At 38.7% G+C, this 22,471-nt stretch overlaps 1 protein-coding gene and 1 long non-coding RNA gene across 2 annotated transcripts; both read left to right on the top strand.

The window, feature by feature from the left end:
- Window positions 1–6,759: 6,759 nt before the first annotated feature.
- LOC123663645 (septin-1) lies at window positions 6,760–21,191 on the top strand. The gene is made up of 12 exons (XM_045598313.1): window positions 6,760–6,849; window positions 7,094–7,291; window positions 7,398–7,502; window positions 10,676–10,868; window positions 11,284–11,414; window positions 12,171–12,298; window positions 12,574–12,691; window positions 15,105–15,191; window positions 17,230–17,390; window positions 19,496–19,597; window positions 20,216–20,309; window positions 21,102–21,191. The coding sequence occupies exons 1-12, from the start codon at window positions 6,760–6,762 to the stop codon at window positions 21,189–21,191; spliced, it is 1,497 nt and encodes a 498-aa protein (XP_045454269.1).
- Window positions 21,176–22,350, top strand: LOC123663408. Its single transcript, XR_006744653.1, has 2 exons — window positions 21,176–21,209; window positions 22,113–22,350. It is a non-coding gene; the product is annotated as an uncharacterized LOC123663408 (long non-coding RNA).
- Window positions 22,351–22,471: the final 121 nt, after the last annotated feature.

Genomic DNA, 22,471 nt, shown 5'->3' with positions numbered 1-22,471 from the left:
CATACAGTAGTCTTCTAACTTCTTAGGTTTTATTATTTTTCTTTTGCTTCTTTGTCGTTGATTCTGAACTTCCGTTGCTGAATTTTGACTTCCTATTCCTGTAGTTTGATCTTCTGTCTCATTTTGATTTCTCTCTTCCTCAGTCCTCTCAGATATGTTTTCTGTCCTCTCCAGTATGTTTTCTGTCCTCTCCGGTGTCTTATCCTGTTCTTTCCCTTCATCTGTATTAGTGTCATGGAACTCTTCTTCACTTTCCTCATGTTGTTCTATTTCTTCGTCCTCAGATGACATGTCCAGCAAAACCACTTCCTCTATCACCTCCTTCTGGTCACATTTTGTTTTCTCCATTCTCTTGCCTTCCATGAATACTACATCCCTTTGAATATGAACCTCTCGTTGTTTCTCGTAATACACTCTGAATCCCTTTGTGTCTTCGTAGCCGACAAAGATTGCTTCTTCTCCTTTATCGTCCCACTTCAATCTTTTTTCTTTAGGTATATGCACAAATACACGTTCACCAAATACTCCTTTTAGATCATTGATGTTTACTTCCCGTTTATGAAAGGATTCATATGGGGATTGGCTTTCCTGCTTGCTCTTCGAAGTACGGTTTAATACATAGACTGATGTATTCACTGCCTCTGCCCATAAGTGCTTTGGCAACCTCTTCGCTTTCAGCATGGTCCTTGCTGCTTCAACTAGTGTACGCATGTCTCTCTCCGCCTTGCCGTTTTGCTGAGGCGTGTAGGGCACTGTTGTTTGATGCTGTATGCCATTCTCTTGCACAAATTTACGCATTTCATCATTGCAAAATTCTAGTCCATTGTCAGTGCGTATGACTTTTACATTGTAGTTAGTTTGCCTTTCGGCCCACGCAACAAACCGCTTTATACATAATACTGCTTCACTCTTTTTCTTTAAAAAATAGACCATCCTGTAGTTTGAGTAGTTATCTTTGATTAGCAAGAAATACCTGGAGCCTCCAACACTCTCCACCTCCATTGGACCACACAGATCAGCACTCAAAAGTTCTAGAGGTGCATTAGCACAATGTTCACTTTTAGCAAATGGTAGTTTATGCATTTTACCTTCCGGACATGACACACACTTGAAACTATCTCCTATGTACTTGATGTTATTCTTGGTGAGCACTTGTTTCACTTGCTCAACATTTTGATGACAAAGTCTTTCATGCCAGTCTGACAAAGTGGCAACTGCCGCGACACTGTTACAAACATCGTTCATTACATTTAGTATGTAGTTTTCACCTTCGCGATTACCTACAGCACACAGTTTATTGTCTTTCCATAGTAAACACTGACCACACGTCATTTCAACTTTGTGACCTTTTTTTGTAACAGTCGACAAAGAAAACAAGCTCACTCGTAAGTCCGGTACATGCAATGCGTTATGGAGTGTTGATTGCACATAACTTTCACCGTTATATGTATTTAGTTCCACTTTTCCAGTCCCGGCAACGCGTAAACGCCGTCCATCTCCGACAATAACAAACTGATTTGACACTGACGTATAGTTCGTAAACAGTTCTCGTTCACCGGTCATGTGCGCACTAGCGCCACTGTCCATCAACCATTTATTTTTGAACTGATTCACTGAACGATTGTCTGTACCACTCGAGTCACTTAAATATTCGCAACCGGTCCCGGTTATCATTCCTATCACAGTAAATGCGTTTCCCTTTGAATGTCCGCCGCCATATTGACCACTATTATTTTGATTTCCCTTTTTGCACTGAGCTTTTAAATGTCCAATTTTTCCACAAGAAAAACAACGACGATTTTCCACTTTACTGTTACAGTCTTTAGCCAGATGACCAGGAATATAACACCGATTGCAGCGCTTGACAAAGCCGCTTTTCTTTACAAACAGCGCCGTGCTTTCACTCTCATGGCCCTTAGACTTAATTCTCTCCTCCTCGACGAGTAGCCGCGCCACTAAATCATTGAAATTTTGTTTATCCGTGTCGACCGATTCCCAAGCTGAAACAAAGTGGCTGTATGATTCTGGTAATGACATTAGGACCTTAGTCATTAAAAACTTTTCAGACACTGTTTCACCAGCTTGTTTTAGTTGACACGCCATTTCTTGGAGCTTAGCTAGATATATAGAAAGCTCTCCTTCTTCAAACTTGCACTGAAGAAAACGTTGTTGCAACATCAATGTACTCGTAGCAGACTTTGCCTCAAAAACGCTATGCAACTTATTCCACATTTCAGCCGCCGTCTCACATGTTAAAACGTGAATCATGGCCTCCTCACTCAGTCTAGACACAATGATACTCTGCGCCTTGTTATCTTTTTTTATCCAGGCTGTCAAATCGCCAGTTTCTGGTTTTACCAACGTTCCATCAATCACTGAAAACACATCAACTCCTTTCAGAGTGACTGTCAATTGGAACTTCCACACGCTCCAATTGCGCTGGCCCTCCAGTTTGATGACCGAGGGTGACGCCATCGCCATGATGCTAGGGTCTGTCTCCGACATTTGCAAACTGCACCCCGCGGAAATCTGATGCCGTGATTGCCTTTCGTGCACTCCACACGACCTCCTTCAGACGCCGCTGTCAACAACAACACAGCCCCGTGTTGTTCACCAGACCAAGAAACACGCCGCACACAGCTCGCGCCGTCACCGCGCCACCCGGCACGATTGCACCAAAAAATATCTCTGCGATTTTCACCTAAAACAGAATTATGAGCACTGGGCCCATAACCTGTTAGGACTTTGGAAGGAAACTAGCTTTGATTTCTTTAATATGCTCATTTATTCTGTTTTTATTACAATCGCAGCACACACAACAAGAAGACCAACTTAAACGCCATTGCGGCTTACCACAGAGTATTTTAGCATTCGAACAATGTTGCCAATATAAAATATTTAATTGCACTTAACAATTTATTTACCAAAAAATCCAATCCAATTAAATCGGGAGTTCCACCGATAAATTGGTAACTTTTTACTAACACTGGCTGATGAAACGAACGGTTATGAAAAGAATAAATATTAAAGGCTAACCTGCCTAATCATTTTTTTTTTCAATACATGTAGGATTCCCCCAATAGCTTTTCCTCTCAAATAATTAATAGTAGAAAGTGACAGTTACAATCAATTCGATAGAAAGAAGAATTCCTCGCATTTTTTCGAGAGGTTTGCCACATGAAGAAACAAAAAGTACCAGAATAGTTGAAAAGCGTAAATTCTACCAAAATATATCAAAAAAAAATTACCTACTAGCTACTATTACCGGTACATCGAAATCTACCAAAAAAGTAGAAATCTACTTAATCTGGTCACGCCGCTTAGGGCCACACCACGCAATAGGACCTGAGCCACGATTTGTGGATAACCACGGTCTTTCGTACGGGTCATGCAACGGAGCCCAATTTCAATGATGACAGATTAGTACGATAGTGTCATAACTTTTCCTTCGCGTCAACGCCGCTGTACGTCACTGCTATCGATGGGTGCGGTCATGTGGTGCGGAGCGCAGTGCGCACTGTGTACGACGTTCGAGTGACGTTTCACTGTAATTGGTTATATTGAGACCTCACCCCGTTCCAGCGTTCAAATAAAATAAATTTGTTATTAAAAAAACTAGGCTACAGATATTGATCTGCCCTTTAATTCTATCTAAGAGTTTGAATTTTTCCTCTTCTAATGAAACAACTTTTTTTCGGATTTTATCGCAGTTTATTATTAACTTTTGATTCCCGACGTTTCGGATACTTTACAGCAACAGTGGTCACGGGAGGACTGAGGTGTCAGACGTCTTAATGTTACAAAGTTATTCGAAACTACCCGACGTACATCAATATTTTATTTAGTCCTATCTACGCAGAATGTGCTAATTGAGTCTTTAATCTGTCGTAAATTATGCTTGGTTTTTGATTTAATTATGTTAATAATGGGGTCCCAAGCAGGTGGTAATTGCCAGCCATCTTCTCTATTGAAAATTGGATGTTTTTTAATTTCAATAGCCTCACGGATCATCCTTGGTTGGAATCGGTGTTTTTTGCGAGGATCTGTGGTTTATCGAATCTAATTTAATGGCTAGCTGTGTCTAGACTGTGTTCACAGATTGCGGACTTAGTATAGCGACGATGTTTCAAGTCAGCTAAATGTTCTTTAACGCGAGTTTTGATTCATCGTTTTGTTTGCCCTGTATAAGAGAGACCACAGTCACAATCAAGCTTGTATACTTCTGCATCTTGTAAGGGTATATGACACTTGACAGGTGGTAAAAATTGACTTATCGTTTTTGGCGGCTTGAAAAAAGTTTTTATAGAAGCTCGCTTTAAGATGAAGCCAATCTTGTCAGTGACCCCTTTCATAAAAGGCAGCATAGCAGGTACTCGTTCGACGTTCCCTCTTCTAGTTTTTTTCAGAAAAATAAATGAATAATTTAAACATTAAATAATCGTATCTCTTTAACCAAAACGTTTCTGAAAATGTAATAAATACTGAAAAAATGCCCTTTCGTCAATTCCAATTGCCCGCTGGTTAAACCTGAAAAATATTTATGCATTGTAATTTTAAAAAAAAATGTTACTGTGGTAAACGTGGTAATGTGGTAGATGATTTGAGTTTTATGCTATACTCGCGTATGTGCGGTACTGCCAAATCGCGCAATCAAGAATATAAAGTACACTCTACTCTATATACGCCGTACTGCTGGTATATGTATACAGTGGTATTTGTAAATGGGGATTATTAATAATTGTGGAGAAAATGTTTACTTATTTGAATTTTAATTATTAAAATAAGATATATTCAAATTAGCGAAAAAAAAAACTCGATTCTCATTGAGATGCATTCAATAAGACAACTAGTCTTCAATTCAATTATAAACAATTATAACAAGCAATAACCTTATAGTTTAATAATTAAAGTAATGAAAAAAAAACCTAAAAGCAGTTCTAGACTTATGTTGTTTTAAACAATTTTTAATATCATATCAAAAATCGACCGTTCCAGCGGGGATCGAACCTGCATCTCCGACTTACCGTGTCGGTGCTTTAGCCAATTAAGCTATGAAACGATGTAACCGCTAGATCGAAATTTTTGATATGATGATTTTATATTCGGTCTAAGCGACCGTGGCGCCGTCTATATTGTTATGTTGTTTTACCAAGAAACAAGGTTGGTGGTATATAATTTAACCAAAACAATCGTAGTAATTATATATTTTATTGCTTAATTTGTTTTAATATCTTTATGGTACATAGTCATATTCTCCATCATTCTCATTTAGATTATATTCAACATTTGCATTTGACCAGCTAAAAATATTATTATAAAATAGCATATGCTCTTCCAGAATGCTATGTTGAACTTTTTTTTCAATCGTCTATTTTTTATTGATGGGACTTTCAAATCATAGGCTTTGGCTGATGGAAGTGAAGCAGAAGTTATTTTTTTTTTGTTAATGAGAATAAATGCTTAATCAATCCATCAATATATTTATCGGCTATAATAGTTCCTTTTCGATCTGAATCATACTGAAAACTCGTGTATGTCGAAGGTGCGAATAACTTTTTCTGGGCCTTTGGGACAGTTTTTTTTTTCTTCATAATATTCAGTTGAAAAATGTTTTTTGTACAAATATGGCCATCATTTTTTAGTTTAACGACTGTAAATGTTGAGCGGAAGGTCGAAACTAAATCAGTGTATTCTCCTGGGACGTAGATACGACTATATTTTCGATTTTTTTTATTTAACTCCAAAATTACTTTCATTTGGTAAATATTTATTTAATTCAAAAGCACACTTACAACACACATATAAAAAAATTAAAATTAAACAATATATGATGATGAGAACACTAAACATTGACTGGTGAGGGGTCGATCTCATCACCACAGAAATACTGAAAGCAGACTTATGTAAACATTTACTGAAGTAGGGTTGCGACATATTCAGTAAAAATGATGCACCCACATTCCGTTGATATGATCCATTTGTATAAAAATTTAATGCCTGCAAAATCTACAATAGAGAGACAAACAAAGCTATCATCAGCCAGTTTTTATAGTAAGAGTTCAAATGAAAATATAAATTTACAAGTAGATATCAAATAAATGTTAAAAAGCAAAAGACAAGTCAAAGTAAAGGAATAGTGTTACTTACTTTGAGTTCATTGCGAACACCTGTATTTTGTTTAACTATTATATTATAAGAGGACTAAGTTCCACCAAAACCTGTTGAAATCCAAGTTTTGTTACACGAAAATATCCAATGAACTCTCTCTCTTTCTGGCAACTGCAATGGATCTGAATGGTCTTTCAATTCGTAGAATACTACGTCTACGTTCCTTCTCCACATATCCCAATAGAAAAGCGCACGCCATAATTATAAAAAATTACTTAAAACGAAGAAAAAACTCAAGAATACAAAAAACAATTCCACGCGCAGTGCAAATCTATGTATCCTAATTTACCGTGTTAGCAAGTACCTAAACTGTATATAGTATGTACTAAAATTATAGTGATAATCTTCAATCTGTAAAACACTGCTCTTGAGCAGTGGCTTTCAAAAATCTTTAGATAGTGTCTAGTGACTATCACTATGATGTCAACTATGCTTACAGAATCGCAACTTAAACTTGATTAGTACAGAAACACTTGTCAAAATATGTTACATTGACTATCAACGAGGCTCGGTTCTTATGACATCATCCCAGTTGGTCACTGACGTTAGCCAATATGAAACTAGCTGTTTGATAGTTCATCGTTGAGCATTATGTCTCGTGATCTTCACTATGAACTGTCAGTTGAGATACGCAATAGATCTGCTGGTCTCAGCCGCAAATGCCCTGACGACTCTGCTGCAGTGCATTTGGAAGGAAAAAGAGCTACCAAACGACTGAAACAAAGGCTTTCTTATCACTGTGCCGAAAAGGAGGGGGGGGGGGGCAAATGCCAGCCAATGCAGCCACTGGAGGGGCGTCATTTTGCTTTCTTTGGATAGGCATTCGGGGAAAGTTGATACCTTTATACGTGGTAGAAAGGCAGGCTTCCATCTTAACCGATCATGCATAAACCAGATCAACACTCTACGTATCATATTAAAACAGGCATCAGAATGGCAAAAGGAGTTGTATCTCATCTTTGTAGATTCCGAAAAAGCCTTTGATACGTTGAGATGGGACAGTATCTGGTCCCGCCTACAAGAAATCAGTATCCTCGAGAAAATAATTAACACCACAAAAACTCTGTACAGGAACTACTCTAGTAAAGTCACGTATAGCGGGCTCGTCTCTAAGGACATAGCGGTACATGCGGGCGCTCGATAGGGTTGTCTTCTTTCACCTCTTCTTTTTTTTGTCGTTTTGGATGGTATACTGCATATGACAAATGACAACGAGCACCGCGGTATAGAGTGGGGTATACCCCACTCTATACCACGGTGCTAATAATAAAAATCCAAATCTGGTTATAAACAACATCCTAGAGGATTTAGATTATGCCGACGACATCTGCCTCGTAAGCCTACGAGACCTACGAGATGAGGCAGCGAAAACGTGACTCAAAATTAACACCCGGAAGACTCAAGAGATGAGGTACAGAGCAACGAGTTCCTTTCCGTTGGTCATCGGCACAGAGGCAATGGAACGCGTCCACAAATTTATGTGAATTATTCGCATGGGTATTGCTAGTAAATATTTAAAACCTATGTGCCCCAATGTTATTTTTTATATAATACATCAATATTGAACAAAGCTCATTGGCTCCTATGTTAGCAATGCCTTCGTGATACATGTAAAATGTCAAAAGCGAATTTAAAACGTTTAACTCAGTCATAAAGTACTCCTGCCATATATTGTTTATGTCTAAACTTCTTTCACGCGTTATTATTGGAAGAGGAAGGTATGTATCAACCTACGTGGTTTTTAGCCAGGGTACGCAATCAATTTTTAAGGAACCATTTTCAGCAAATAAAGCATGTTGAAAAAAATATGACAAGAGGTTTTTGAAATGACCGATTCAATTAAAGGGCAGATCAATATCTATAGCTTGATATTTTTTTTATTAATAAATTATTATATTTGCAGGCTTGGACGGGGTAAGGGGGGTTGTGTAGTAGGTGTGCAGTGGTAGGGATATGTCGGCTTAATGGTTGCCAGAGGCATGACAATCGCTTTGTGTGCTGTGCAACGAAGACAGGATTGAATTCTGTTTCTATTTCTATCACACGTAACCACGGTCTTATTCACAATTCAGGAAACTAAGCCCAATTTCAATGTTTAGAGATTAGTACTATAATGTCATAATTTTTCGTTCGCGTCAACGCCGCGGTACGTCACTGCTATCGATGGGTGCGGTTACGTGGTGCGGTGCGCACTGTAGTCGAACAAACGATAATTAATTCAAATTAATTAATCTGAGCGTCAAAAATAAAGATATCTAGTAAGGTGGTAATAAACTTAAGGGTGAACATTAGTTTAATAAATTATAAATTAATAAAAGGTGAACAAACAATTTTTAAATTCGAACATATTTGTCTGTATATAAGACCGTGCTCTTTGACAAACTATCAATCATATCATTATTCGTTGTTTCTTATATACCTATAAATAATCTCTGTCGTTGTAAGTATTACTATACTCTGTGGTCGTTGTTCAACTCTTTGGTTCAACTACTATTACGATGTGCTCTGTGTTCATGTGTTGTTCAACGATCATCATTGTTTGGTCATCGTTAACAAAATAGTTTACCGATCTATAATATATTTTTAAATTGTTTTTAGTTTTGAACGTTGCTTAACTGTGTTATAATTTTATTTTTTAAAAATTGATGGTACACTCAATCTAAAAAAATAATTAAAATTGCCTATATATACCGGTGTTGTGAATTATAAAAAACAACGATGTCAAGTGAAACCGCAAAAAATGTAAGTTTTTGTTTTAATTTTATTTATTGTAAACGTAACTAAACTTTAAACTCTTTCCACTACATATATAGACTGTACGAATGCATTGAACTTAGGATATTTTCGGATGATTCATATTGACATATTTATCATATCGTCACAAATAGCTCGGATATTGTACATACCGATGGTGAAATGGAATATGGATCGCGATACAGTTAACAGCGGATGTATGTCAATGTTTACGCTTGCTGTATGAATACTTATCAGATGACTCCACACTTGACTTGTATATGATCTATATTCTGTTTAAAACTTAAATTAATCATGACTAACTTGAAATATGAGCAGGCATTTAGTTATCAATGGTTATGATTTTTAAATGGGTTCCAGAAGCTTTTTGTTTCTCTTTTTGTAAAATGTACTGTTTAACAGTAATATGTAATTGTTATTAAATTTGTGAACTACTACTTAATCTTAAACTTGTAAAATAATAGGAAAAAAATATTTATTAACTTTTATGGGTTAATAATTTTTTCATAAGCCATAATAAACTCCTGTACAAACCAACTCTAGACAATGTACCTAATATCTAAATTCTTACTATCATATATAAATAGGTAACTTAATTTATTTGTTCATACAGTTCCATAGTTACACATAATATTTATTTATTATAGAAGTATAGTCTTTGAAAACAGAACTTTAGTAATGTTAAAACTTATAATTTAAATTTATTATGGTTAAATTTTCGACCACTGGGTGACCACTAGTTTAATTTAAAATTGTGTTATACATTATCAGGTTATTTTCAAAAGTGGTCATCAAATGTGAAACTTTTTGGAAGATAATTCTAAAACTAATTGAAACCCATTTAATGCTTTTCAAATTAAATCTAATTTACTAAAAACTAATTTGAAGTTTGACCCTATTAAAAAAAGAACCTATTACAATTGAGTTTACTTTCAAATATTAAAGTTTTATCAAAGTATGTTTGTGTTACTTTACAAAAACTAACTCTAATTCTTTTTTTGGATTAATTTAGGCTTTCAATGACTACACTTAGTTGTAGCAGTATATTAAGTTTTATAGTAAAAGTGGAATTATAAGAAAATCCTTCTAATCTATACATATAATAAAATGGTAGAAAAGTCAAAACTGTACATTGAATATTTTTTTATAAAAGAATACTTGGGGTGTGATCTACAATCGATACCGGGGTTGGGTCAACATATAGACTACATATTATCACGCTATCACCTACGGCGAACGAACAGTGAACCTTTATTTCTTCAACGCAATCTGTAAAAACGTGTAATCTAACAACGCATATGCTATAAGCTATTAGCTAGCTTCACACTATAAATAAAGACATTCTGTAGTATATTTAGTATCAGCATTGCACCCGTGCGAAGCCGGGGCGGGTCGCTAGTTTACTCTAAAGCTATGTGTTTATTTCCTTTATACTTAAAATACTAACTTACTAATGACAATACAGAATATAGATATAATGTAAATAATTTATATTGAATATGTCATTTAAATAAAACTTACATAAAATAAATTATTTTTTTTTATTTACTTGTTTATTAATTAATACTCTTACAGCAAATATATTATTTCTATTATTTATTAGCATTTACATTGGCCATATAAACATTTGCCATGGTCTGGGCGTTTATGCTTGTGTTTGGTGTATGTTTCCTGGTCAGGACATAAGATTAAATCCTCGGGGGGCTGTTGAATGTAAAGTTTTTATTATTTATACTTTCCATATGTCCAATAGTTTTCCAACTTGGAGACACCAGGCTATGTCGGTTTTGCAAATCTACCGAACCAAGTCCATCGAAAATCGGTGAAGAAGGGTTTTGAGTTTACACTAATGGTTGTCGGTGAGAGTGGGCTGGGCAAGTCCACGCTGGTCAACTCTCTTTTCCTCACCGACTTGTACCCTGAAAGAGTTATACCTGACGCTATTGGTTTGTATTTATTTTAAACATTTCCTTTAGTTGACTCATGTCTTTTGTAAATTTTTTTTTGACATGTGTATAAATGTTTGTACATGTTACTGATAGCTTATTATAAATCATTATTTTGATATATCTTATTCACTGTTATATTAATTTTAAAGTAGTTGTCAGCATATTATATAAATCTCAAATATATTCTCTTATATAAATCTCAATCTGACAGTAATAAAGAAAAAGATCTATCCAATGAGGTGCGATTGTTCGAGTGTTATGCATATACACACAATTCAGTGGCTAATTTAAATTTTATTTAGTTAGATTGAATTTTGTTCTCCTATTTTGCTTGCCTGATCAAATAAAATATGTATTTGCTATAATAAACTTTAAATTACTCTATAGCAGACTTTATTTATTTCTTTTACAGAGAAGACAAATCAAACAGTTAAATTAGACGCTTCGACTGTTGAAATTGAAGAGAGGGGTGTTAAATTGAGGCTGACCGTAGTTGACACACCAGGATATGGAGACGCTATTGACAACACTGATTGTTTTCGGGTAGGTACTTTATTATTTTAATTAACCTTTTTTTTCTTTAAGCAAGTGTATGGCTCACCTCATCATCATCACTTCAGCCTATGGCAGTCCACTGCTGGACATAGGCCTTCCCAAGTTCGCGCCAGACATCCGCAATTTTCCGCAATCCACATCCAGCATACACCGGCAATCTTACGTAGATCGTCGTTTCAACAGGCCGGAGGACGTCCCACACTGCGTTTGGGACTCAGGGATGGCTCACCTAATAGTAAGCAATTACCAAAGCTTATAGACGACTGAACACCACAAGCATCGCAAGCGCATTGCTGACCATTTCCAGGAGGAGCTCTTGCAAAACTGAATGTAGTATTATTTAGCTTTCATATCTTCTGTATGGTTGGGGCACTATCCCAGATAGAGTGCTCCTAATTTTGAGCAGATTCTAAAAGTTTTAAAAGTGCAAGCAACTAGCATAACTTATTTACTGTATCATTATATTTATTGACTGAGTGTAGGGTATCATAGACTTTTTTTTTTACAATATTTCTTTTAAATGCGCTTTGACGAGCAATGTAAGGCTTATAGGTCGATAAAATTCCAAATGAAACTAAAGTTTAAAGTTTTAATTTACATCACTAGGGTGACTAACGAGCATACAGTCCACCTGATAAGTAAGCACTTAAGCAGATACCACATAATCTACAAAACTGGAGTAATGCACGTTGCCGAACCTAAAGTAGCTGTATGATCTCAATAAACTTCTTTTATTTATTCTAGTCGATAATACAATACATCGACGAGCAATTCGAACGCTTCCTACGTGACGAAAGTGGTCTCAACCGCCGTAACATCGTAGACAATCGCATTCATTGCTGCTTTTACTTCATTTCGCCTTTTGGACATGGGTGAGTTTGACCTTCATTATATGTATGTGTACTATTGTTATATTTTTTATGAAGTTCTTTACTTCTACAACTAGTGTAGAGAAGATAGTTTCTATTGTAATTTATTTAGGTACTTTGAGAGTATTTCTGAAGGGGGCGTCCATAAAATACGTCACGAATTTTTTTTTAACAAGTTTACACTTGAATGTCTTAACCTAACAATTAGTGTGTCATAATACGAAATGTTGTTATGTAAGGATATATTGTTTTATAAAAAAAAATGTTCCTTGTTTTAGTTTGAAACCATTGGATATTGAATTTATGAAACAACTCCACAATAAAGTGAACATTGTACCAGTTATTGCGAAAGCTGATTGTCTAACGAAGAAAGAAGTACAACGTCTTAAAACCAGGGTATGTAATGCTACGTTTTGGTCATGATGTGATGTAATATAGCAATGGCCTATAGCCATCCTCGATAACGTGCTGTCTAACGCTAAAAGAATTTTTAAATTCGAACCAGATTGTTTAAAATATTTATTTTATTTAATTTTAGGCTAGCAAAAAAATTATTAATTGGCTAGAATTTTATTTTATTATAAATAATCGCATATAGTTGTCATTATTGTATCAATCAAAATCAATTAATCCACTACTGGACATAGCCCTCCACAACTTCGAGCCTAAAATGGCGTGAACTCATGTGTTTTGCCGATAGTCACCACACTGGGCAGGAGGGTTGGTAACCGCAGTACTGGCTTTGTCGCACCGAAGACGCTGCTGCTCGTCTTCGGCCTGTATATTTCAAAGCCAGCAGTTGGATGGTTATCCCGCCATCGGTCGGCTTTTTAAGTTCCCAAGATGGTAGTGGAACTGTGTTATCCCTTAGTCGCCTCTTACGGCATCCAGGGGAAGAAAGGGGGTGGCTATATTCTTCAATGCCATAACCACACAGCGTTTTCGTATAGCCAAGATTAAATTATTTAAATAAAAGCATTTTGACCTTACACGTATCTTACACACTACAAAGTGTAATAAATAATTCATTTAATCAAATATGAATAGAATACATTTTGATAAATAATATTTATTATCTAAAATCATACCATCGACATATTGTATGTTGTATGTATATGTAGGTCCTGTTAGATTATAAGGAAGGAAAATATTTAATAATAGCTGATTCGTGCCCAGTACTCTGGGCGTCAAAATTATTTTACTTTAGATTCCGAGCTTGGTTGACCCGTATCTCTCGAATTATATGTCCAAATAATATGCTATTTACAGCGACGCGTTAGCGCAATGGTCATAGCACTGGCTTATGACTGTTGCGCTGGTGGACACTTCTTGGTGTTTGCCGTGGTCTGGGTGTTTGTGCAGTCCTTGTGGGTCTCCCCACCGTGCCTCGGAGAGCACGTTAAGCCGTCGGTCCCGGTTGTTATCATGTACACCTGATAGCGATCGTTACTCATAGTAGGGAATATATCCGCCAACCCGCATGGGAGCAGCGTGGTGGATTAAGCTCTGATCCTAATCCTATATGGGGAAAGAGACCTATGCCCTGTAGTGGGATATTACAGGCTGTAGGGTGTGAATTTCAAAATGGCGTGTGTTTCCGAACCCCCGACACAGGAGTAAATTTGAATGGGGGCCGTTGAATGTGAGGCGTTTATTTAATTATAATAGTTATTATTTTTAAGGTTAAGTTTGACTTCGTGCAATGGTCTTGATGAAGGAATTTTTATTCATTGGGATTGATATGCTTTTTCATAATTCTCGTTAATCACTCCGAATTGTAATAAATATTTGACATAAATTTCCATTTGTGGCTTCCCTATTAGAGATAAGTAAATGGTGTCGTGGACTTTTTTGGATCTACTAATGATCAACATTTCTATAGAAGATTAGCTGGACCAGTGGCGTATTTTAAGATTTAGCGTATTTTAAGATTTACCGCTAAAGTTTAGCACCTCGTAAATTTTTTTAGGCACCCTGTTCCCCCCATAATATATCATCGCACGATTACAAAGAATAATATTTCGCCTCGCATTTTTTTAGGTCGCCTATTTTATAAATTAATCTGGATGACTTTTTCTTAAGTACAAAACGATTATAGCAAATAATTATCGATTTTTGTAAAAATCGATTATTTTTTCACATCCCCTTTGGTCCTAGGGTAAATATTGACTACATAATGACCTGACCCGTTAGACTTTGCCTTGTCTTGCGAGCTGTTAAATGCAAAGAAGTTGAAGAATAATCGTTGTTTCCTGAAATTTAGTTTTAGCGGCATTTCTTATATTTTTCATTTCATTGGAACCTTCTAAAAGATAATATGAACAAGTAAAAAATGCCGAATTGGTCTTAGTTGTTTTAAAATTTTGCGCTTATATGTGCACTGAAAAATCTGAATAGAGAACGCAAATAGTAGGAAAACAGCACTCAACACTTTTACTGTATCTACACAGTCATGTCACTATTGCGTGTTCTTCTCCATTAGAGCGAAACCGATATTATGCAATTGTACTTGTAAAAGTTGTTAGATATATAGGCAACTACGAGTAAAGTGCCTATTAAGATAGAATAATACTAATTGGTTTATATTATTATTAGACTAGCCCGTTTGTGTAGTTGCTTTCTGCTCCGTTGGTTATGGGTTCGATTTCCGCCAAGTCTAGGTGTTTTACTTATTTATTTACATGTGTATTATAAATGAGGTAGGGCATATCCTGCTCAAAATCTGGAGCAATTCCACTGGGGAAATACCTCGATCTTACAAAAGATCACAGCCAAATGACACATGCTTTTAAGCAGTTTTGTGTTGCAGGTAATGGAAGAAATCGAACGAGAAGGCATCAAGATTTACCCTCTTCCAGATTGTGACAGCGATGAAGATGAAGATTATAAGGAACAGGTAGAATGATAATAGTATTAATTATTATTTTTTAAGCTATAAAGCAGGATGGTCAAAGAACTCTCATACTAACTACCTATACACGTCAAGAAGATAGCCTAAACCATAACATACTTGTGACCAGAATTTTGCCAATTGCAGTTATATTGTAAGCATTGTCTTTATTTTTAAATTAAATGTTTGGGCCTCTATGATGGTTCCAAAGAGCCCGACGGATATGAGCTTAGCTCACCGTCTCAGCCTGTGCGTTTGTGTGTGTAAATGTATGTATATGTGTGTGCGTGTGTGCGTAGGTGCGGCAGTTGAAGGCGGCGATGCCGTTCGCGGTGTGCGGCACGGGCGGCGTGTGTGTGCGTGTGGGTGTCGGTACACGTGTGCGTGTGTGCGTAGGTGCGGCAGCTGAAGGCGGCGGTGCCGTTCGCGGTGTGCGGCGCGGGCGGCGTGTGTGTGCGTGTGGGTGTCGGTACACGTGTGCGTGTGTGCGTAGGTGCGGCAGTTGAAGGCGGCGGTGCCGTTCGCGGTGTGCGGCGCGGGCGGCGTGTGTGTGCGTGTGGGTGTCGGTACACGTGTGCGTGTGTGCGTAGGTGCGGCAGCTGAAGGCGGCGGTGCCGTTCGCGGTGTGCGGCGCGGGCGGCGTGTGTGTGCGTGTGGGTGTCGGTACACGTGTGCGTGTGTGCGTAGGTGCGGCAGCTGAAGGCGGCGGTGCCGTTCGCGGTGTGCGGCGCGGGCGGCGTGTGTGTGCGTGTGGGTGTCGGTACACGTGTGCGTGTGTGCGCAGGTGCGGCAGCTGAAGGCGGCGGTGCCGTTCGCGGTGTGCGGCGCGGGCGGCGTGTGTGTGCGTGTGGGTGTCGGTACACGTGTGCGTGTGTGCGTAGGTGCGGCAGCTGAAGGCGGCGGTGCCGTTCGCGGTGTGCGGCGCGGGCGGAGTGTGTGTGCGTGTGGGTGTCGGTACACGTGTGCGTGTGTGCGCAGGTGCGGCAGCTGAAGGCGGCGGTGCCGTTCGCGGTGTGCGGCGCGGGCGGCGTGTGTGTGCGTGTGGGTGTCGGTACACGTGTGCGTGTGTGCGTAGGTGCGGCAGCTGAAGGCGGCGGTGCCGTTCGCGGTGTGCGGCGCGGGCGGCGTGTGTGTGCGTGTGGGTGTCGGTACACGTGTGCGTGTGTGCGTAGGTGCGGCAGCTGAAGGCGGCGGTGCCGTTCGCGGTGTGCGGCGCGGGCGGCGTGTGTGTGCGTGTGGGTGTCGGTACACGTGTGCGTGTGTGCGTAGGTGCGGCAGCTGAAGGCGGCGGTGCCGTTCGCGGTGTGCGGCGCGGGCGGCGTGTGTGTGCGTGTGGGTGTCGGTACACGTGTGCGTGTGTGCGCAGGTGCGGCAGCTGAAGGCGGCGGTGCCGTTCGCGGTGTGCGGCGCGGGCGGCGTGTGTGTGCGTGTGGGTGTCGGTACACGTGTGCGTGTGTGCGTAGGTGCGGCAGCTGAAGGCGGCGGTGCCGTTCGCGGTGTGCGGCGCGGGCGGAGTGTGTGTGCGTGTGGGTGTCGGTACACGTGTGCGTGTGTGCGCAGGTGCGGCAGCTGAAGGCGGCGGTGCCGTTCGCGGTGTGCGGCGCGGGCGGCGTGTGTGTGCGTGTGGGTGTCGGTACACGTGTGCGTGTGTGCGCAGGTGCGGCAGCTGAAGGCGGCGGTGCCGTTCGCGGTGTGCGGCGCGGGCGGCGTGTGTGTGCGTGTGGGTGTCGGTACACGTGTGCGTGTGTGCGTAGGTGCGGCAGCTGAAGGCGGCGGTGCCGTTCGCGGTGTGCGGCGCGGGCGGCGTGTGTGTGCGTGTGGGTGTCGGTACACGTGTGCGTGTTGCGCAGGTGCGGCAGCTGAAGGCGGCGGTGCCGTTCGCGGTGTGCGGCGCGGGCGGCGTGTGTGTGCGTGTGGGTGTCGGTACACGTGTGCGTGTGTGCGCAGGTGCGGCAGCTGAAGGCGGCGGTGCCGTTCGCGGTGTGCGGCGCGGGCGGCGTGTGTGTGCGTGTGGGTGTCGGTACACGTGTGCGTGTGTGCGCAGGTGCGGCAGCTGAAGGCGGCGGTGCCGTTCGCGGTGTGCGGCGCGGGCCAGCAGCTGGAGGTGCGCGGGCGCCGCGTGCGCGGCCGCCTGTACCCGTGGGGCGTCGTCGAGGTCGAGAACCCCGACCACTGCGACTTCATCAAGCTGCGGACCATGCTTATGTACGTCCTGTTACTCCTTACAGGCCGTCTATAAAATTCGTCACTCGGAATTTCATCGTTTTGGGCACCTTCTCCCCTCGCTACGCTAAGCCATCATTTCATTGACCCTCTAACAAATATTACGTTATAAAAGCTAGGCTAGCCTCCCCCTCTCCCATAATTGATTTTGTTATTAAACATAGCATGCATGCTAACAATTTAATAGACAATATAAATTAAAATCTTTCCCTTGTCATATCTCACCACGCTAAGCAATAGACGGAAACTATTTGCGAACGTATTTTATTGACTAAACTTAACAAAACACTAAAACAAAGACCCTACCCTTGACAAATATCTATAACTCACCGGCGTAAATTCAAAAACAAATTTAATATAAATTGTATAATGACTGATGGACAACTGACAACTGTACTTAAGTTTGTTTTCTAGTTTTATAAGACGTGAACTATATGTACCCTGTAGTATTGTACATACTTTAGTGAATCCTATTTGCTACTTATAATTATAATTTTATATACCTACATTGCTTTTAAATTGATACTTAAATAAACAAATACTTTCCGATCTCGTTAAAATATCGAGATATAAAACAGCCTAATTATGTGACGTTCTAGAGCCCCAGCTATATAACGATATACCTAGCTTTATTAGAATTCAGTAATTCAGTAGTTTTTGTGTGAAAGATTAGTAAACATGCATTCATCCATCATCAATCATAATATTAGTAGGAATTACGCCATCGTTTCTCAAACTAGATCGCTACCTTCAAAGGGCCGAAGCCTTAGTGGGTAGGTCTAAGTGAATGAAAAAAGCAATTATTTGTAGGTCTTACACGACAATAAAAAATATAATTTCAGTTGAACTTTAAAACTAACATGTTTATAGATTCAGATTTTTAAACTAAAAAAAGTCTATTGTCGCAACTACAGCGACAATGTCGATAAATAATTTAATACAGACAATTTTCTATAAATCACGTCAAGTTTATTTGTGCTCTGCAGATTTTTTTTCTAAATGTACTGAATTCAAACGTTCTGTAGCTGAGCGCAGATCTCGTCCTCATATAAGAGAAGGGTTGAAATTGAATTTGACGTACATTGATAGTTGGAAGATAATTTCCCTAAATCTCTACCATGAACAACGGTCGGTCGGTCGGTGCTTGAGCAACTTCTCACGCCACTACACTAAAACGACTGTATCATCTAATATAATATATATTTATACAAATAAATGAATTTGGAGTGTCTGTTTGTAATATTAAAATAACCGCTTTTTACTACAAGCATAGGGAACACGGAACATATACCAAAATAACATTTTTTACAATTTTTGTCTGTCTGTCTATCTGTCTGTTTGTTCCGGCTAATCTTTAAAACGGCTGGACAGATTTTAAAGGGACTTTCACTGGCAGATAGCTGTTGTAATAAGGAGTAACGCAACTTTTATTTTGGTAATTTGTTTATTTTATAACTCTGCGAACTGAACAATAACTTTTTTGTTAAATTTCACGTGGAGGAAGTCGCGGACACAGCTAGTATCAACCGAAATTCTAGGATATGGAATTTAATCCGTCATGCATTACAATTACCTTCTCACGACTCGTGGTTCGACCTTGCCCTTTGTTGACCGATATTACTGTCACTACGACGTGAAGTAATTAGCAGTAATACTCGTTGATGTTAGTTCTTACCGAATGATAAGAGGATTGGTGTGTAGATTTTTATATTGCTTTTGATAATGCGGCTGATTAATCTTGAGGTCAGTCTTGCCACTGTTATATTTGGTGATTTTTATTCCTTAAAGTTGTGACATTTGTATGTATTATTTTAATAATCTTAGAAAAAAGAATTACCAAAACAGTATTCTATTAAAAATATAAAGTGACTATTTATATTTATCGATGCGAATATTGTGTGCTGTCCATCATCTTAAAAACATCGATATTTCATGACGACTACATTACATTTACATTTTTAATTTACTTTTATTTTTGTATTGAACAAAATTATTTTCTGTTTGCTAACCCTGGATTATGCGTAAAGCGATCCATACAGTGCCGAAACCTATACTTAATTGTAAATGTGTGTAACTATTTGTTCCAGCACGCACATGCAGGACCTTCAGGAAGTGACTCAGGAGGTACACTATGAGAACTACCGCTCGGAGAGGCTCGCACGCAACGGACAAATTCCTAAACGACACACGTAAATACATTATTTATTCCTAATATATCTATATATTAATACGTGAAGCAAAAACTTTGCATCCCTTTTTACGAAAATTGCGCGGATGGAAGAGTATGAAATTTCGCACACTTATAGTTTTTATAGAGAAGTACTGCAGAATGCTAATATTTTTTTTAAATTATGCATAAAAAATACATTAAATCAATTTAAAAAAAACACATTACATACGGCCATGTATTTGATACACACATGCACATAGACTCTTGTTAATTATTATCGAAGTATAGTCTTTAACAACAGAACTATAATAATTTTCAAACTTATAACTTAAATTATTTATGGTCGAATTTCGACCACTGATCTGGATAAATGGACTATAAGCGGATTTCAGTAATAAAAGAAAAAACGATTCGTTTTGTTCTCGAAATCCAAAAAAAAGAATGGAAATTTTGGAATCTGGGCTTAAAATACCTATTAAATAACACAGCTAGTAGTAATATTAGTCGATCGGGTTGGTTGTATTTAAAAAATGCATTGATTATATTTATGGGAACTTCACCGTCATATCAAGCTAAAAAGTCAAAAGCAGGTAAAACAGCTTGTACAAACTAGTTATATTTTGTTATATTGTTGCAGTTCAAATGAAAGCGGTTTGAGTGAATCTGACTCCGGACTGACGAATGGCTCCAATGAGGACGCCACTGAACGCGAGAAAGCTTTGCGTGAGAAGGTAAATGAAAGTACTGTAATATCAACATTTAGGGCATGATTTAATTTATTTTAGAAATTTTTTCTTATTAAAAAATATTTATCATTTTAGAACATTTTAAAAGACGTTAAATTTTGTCATCAAATTGTGCAAATTTACGTTATTGTAGAAATATTTCACTTAATAAATCAGTGCTTTGCCTGTTTTAATTTTTAAAAATCACAATTCACATTTATCTATTTTTACACATACAGAGTTCTATACAGAGTTCTTAAACATTAAAAACAATTTCTTTCCTAGATATTACTAAGATTGTACAATCCAATATCATTAGCTATTTACCTACTACCTCTTTGCACAAATGTTTAATATTGCAACAACCTTACTGTATATGTCACATCCCTTACGAAGCTCATTAGTACTCTACCTCTATCTACACGCTAGGAGCGTAAAGTATCATATCCCAACCAAGCGGACGACGCCATACCTACACTCTACGGGGTCATTCGCTCCGAAGAGACAGTCTGTCAAGCTGGTCAAAGTTGACGCTACAATCATATAAAAACCTCATGGTTTACTTCGAAGATTCCGATTAACCTACACGCTAGGAGCACAGACTATCATATCCCTACCAACGTACCAAAGTCCGAGCTCCATACCCACTTCAACCTAAAAGCTAGGAGACAGGCTATCATACGATTCGTATATCAAGCTCAATAAAACCTACACGCTAGACGCACAGACTGAGACGTAGGTAGTAGGTAGTAGGTAGTAGGTAGCAGCGGGCACTGGTAACGCACAGCGCATGCGCAGGAGGCGGAGCTGCGCCGCATGCAGGAGATGCTGGAGCAGATGCAGCGCCAGATGCAGCTGCAGGCCGCCGCCGGCTCCGGCTCCGCATAGTGCCCGCCGCGCGCGCAGGTACACCGCCCTTCACCAGGCACCACACACCCCTATTGCCTTCACCAACATTTTTCATCTGAACGAAGTAACTGCAATTACAATAGCACTACGCTATACCAGGCCTTCCATCACCTTTGACATTTTTCATCTGAAGGCATAGACCACTTATTAAATTTCTATTACAATTACACTACCCTTCACCAGTTTACCAACATTCTTCATCAGTTGGTCCCATCTGGACTAGCCCGTAATTGCAATTACAATAAAACTACCCTTCACCAGAGGAGAGATTCAACAACATTTATTATCTGAAGGTCCTTTCTCATCCGGACCACCATAGAATTGCAATTTCATCATCCTTAAATCACCAATGACTAGGTTTAGCAGTACTAACTCAGTTTGATACCTTAAGATAATGTTAAGACAAAAAATCTATAACGAAATAAAAAAAAAAAATAGATATGATACTTTAGTTTGGAAAAAATTAAAAATTATCTAAATTTTTACTTAATTAAATGTTTAAGTTTTGTTGGTAACACTCGAACTGTATTAAATGCACTCATAAAGCATGTCAGACTATGGTTAGTATAATTTTCAGGTTAATCCCGATAACTAAAAACTAAATCACATATTTAAAAGTTAAATTTTTTATATTTAATAATTTTTATGCTTAAATTATATTTCTCAAAAAGTTTTGACTTTACTATTTTAGACTGATTCTTCGCCAATGTAATGATATTTTAGTAGCATTTTAGTTTGTACTTTTATATGCAATCTGTTTGTTTGTAATTTATAAACAAAAAGCTACTGGAGAATGCTGTTATCACTTGAGTGGCAAAAGAAAAGTCGCGTAGGTACGCGAGTAATGCTACGAGTGCAAAATTAGATTAATTATAAGTATTTGTTTGTTATTGTTTTTAGCTGGATACTAGTAGGGCTGTCCAGCTGGCGGAGGCCTGTGACGTGGTCAACTCAATACTACGCGCTATACCCTACTGCGTTACTTCCACATAGGTAACAGACGTATGCAAATCTCTTTCTGAATCTTAATACGTGTCATCAAACAAACAATTAAATGCTTCACTAAAATATTAGTAATTATAAGCAATGTATACTCGTTCAATTAAACAACATCGAATAAATGCATCATAATACGGCATTAATTAAATTCTCAATCACAATGCACTCTGAACTGAAAATTATTTGTATTGCAGCGAGCACAATGAGGGTGCATAAAGTGTCTTATTCTGAGTAATTATTATTAGATTATTGACATAAAC

The sequence above is a fragment of the Melitaea cinxia genome, chromosome 20 (assembly GCF_905220565.1).
Source record: "Melitaea cinxia chromosome 20, ilMelCinx1.1, whole genome shotgun sequence".
Lineage (NCBI taxonomy): Eukaryota > Metazoa > Arthropoda > Insecta > Lepidoptera > Nymphalidae > Melitaea > Melitaea cinxia.
Note: the sequence above shows the minus strand (reverse complement) of the source record. Positions and strands in the feature narration are given on the sequence as shown.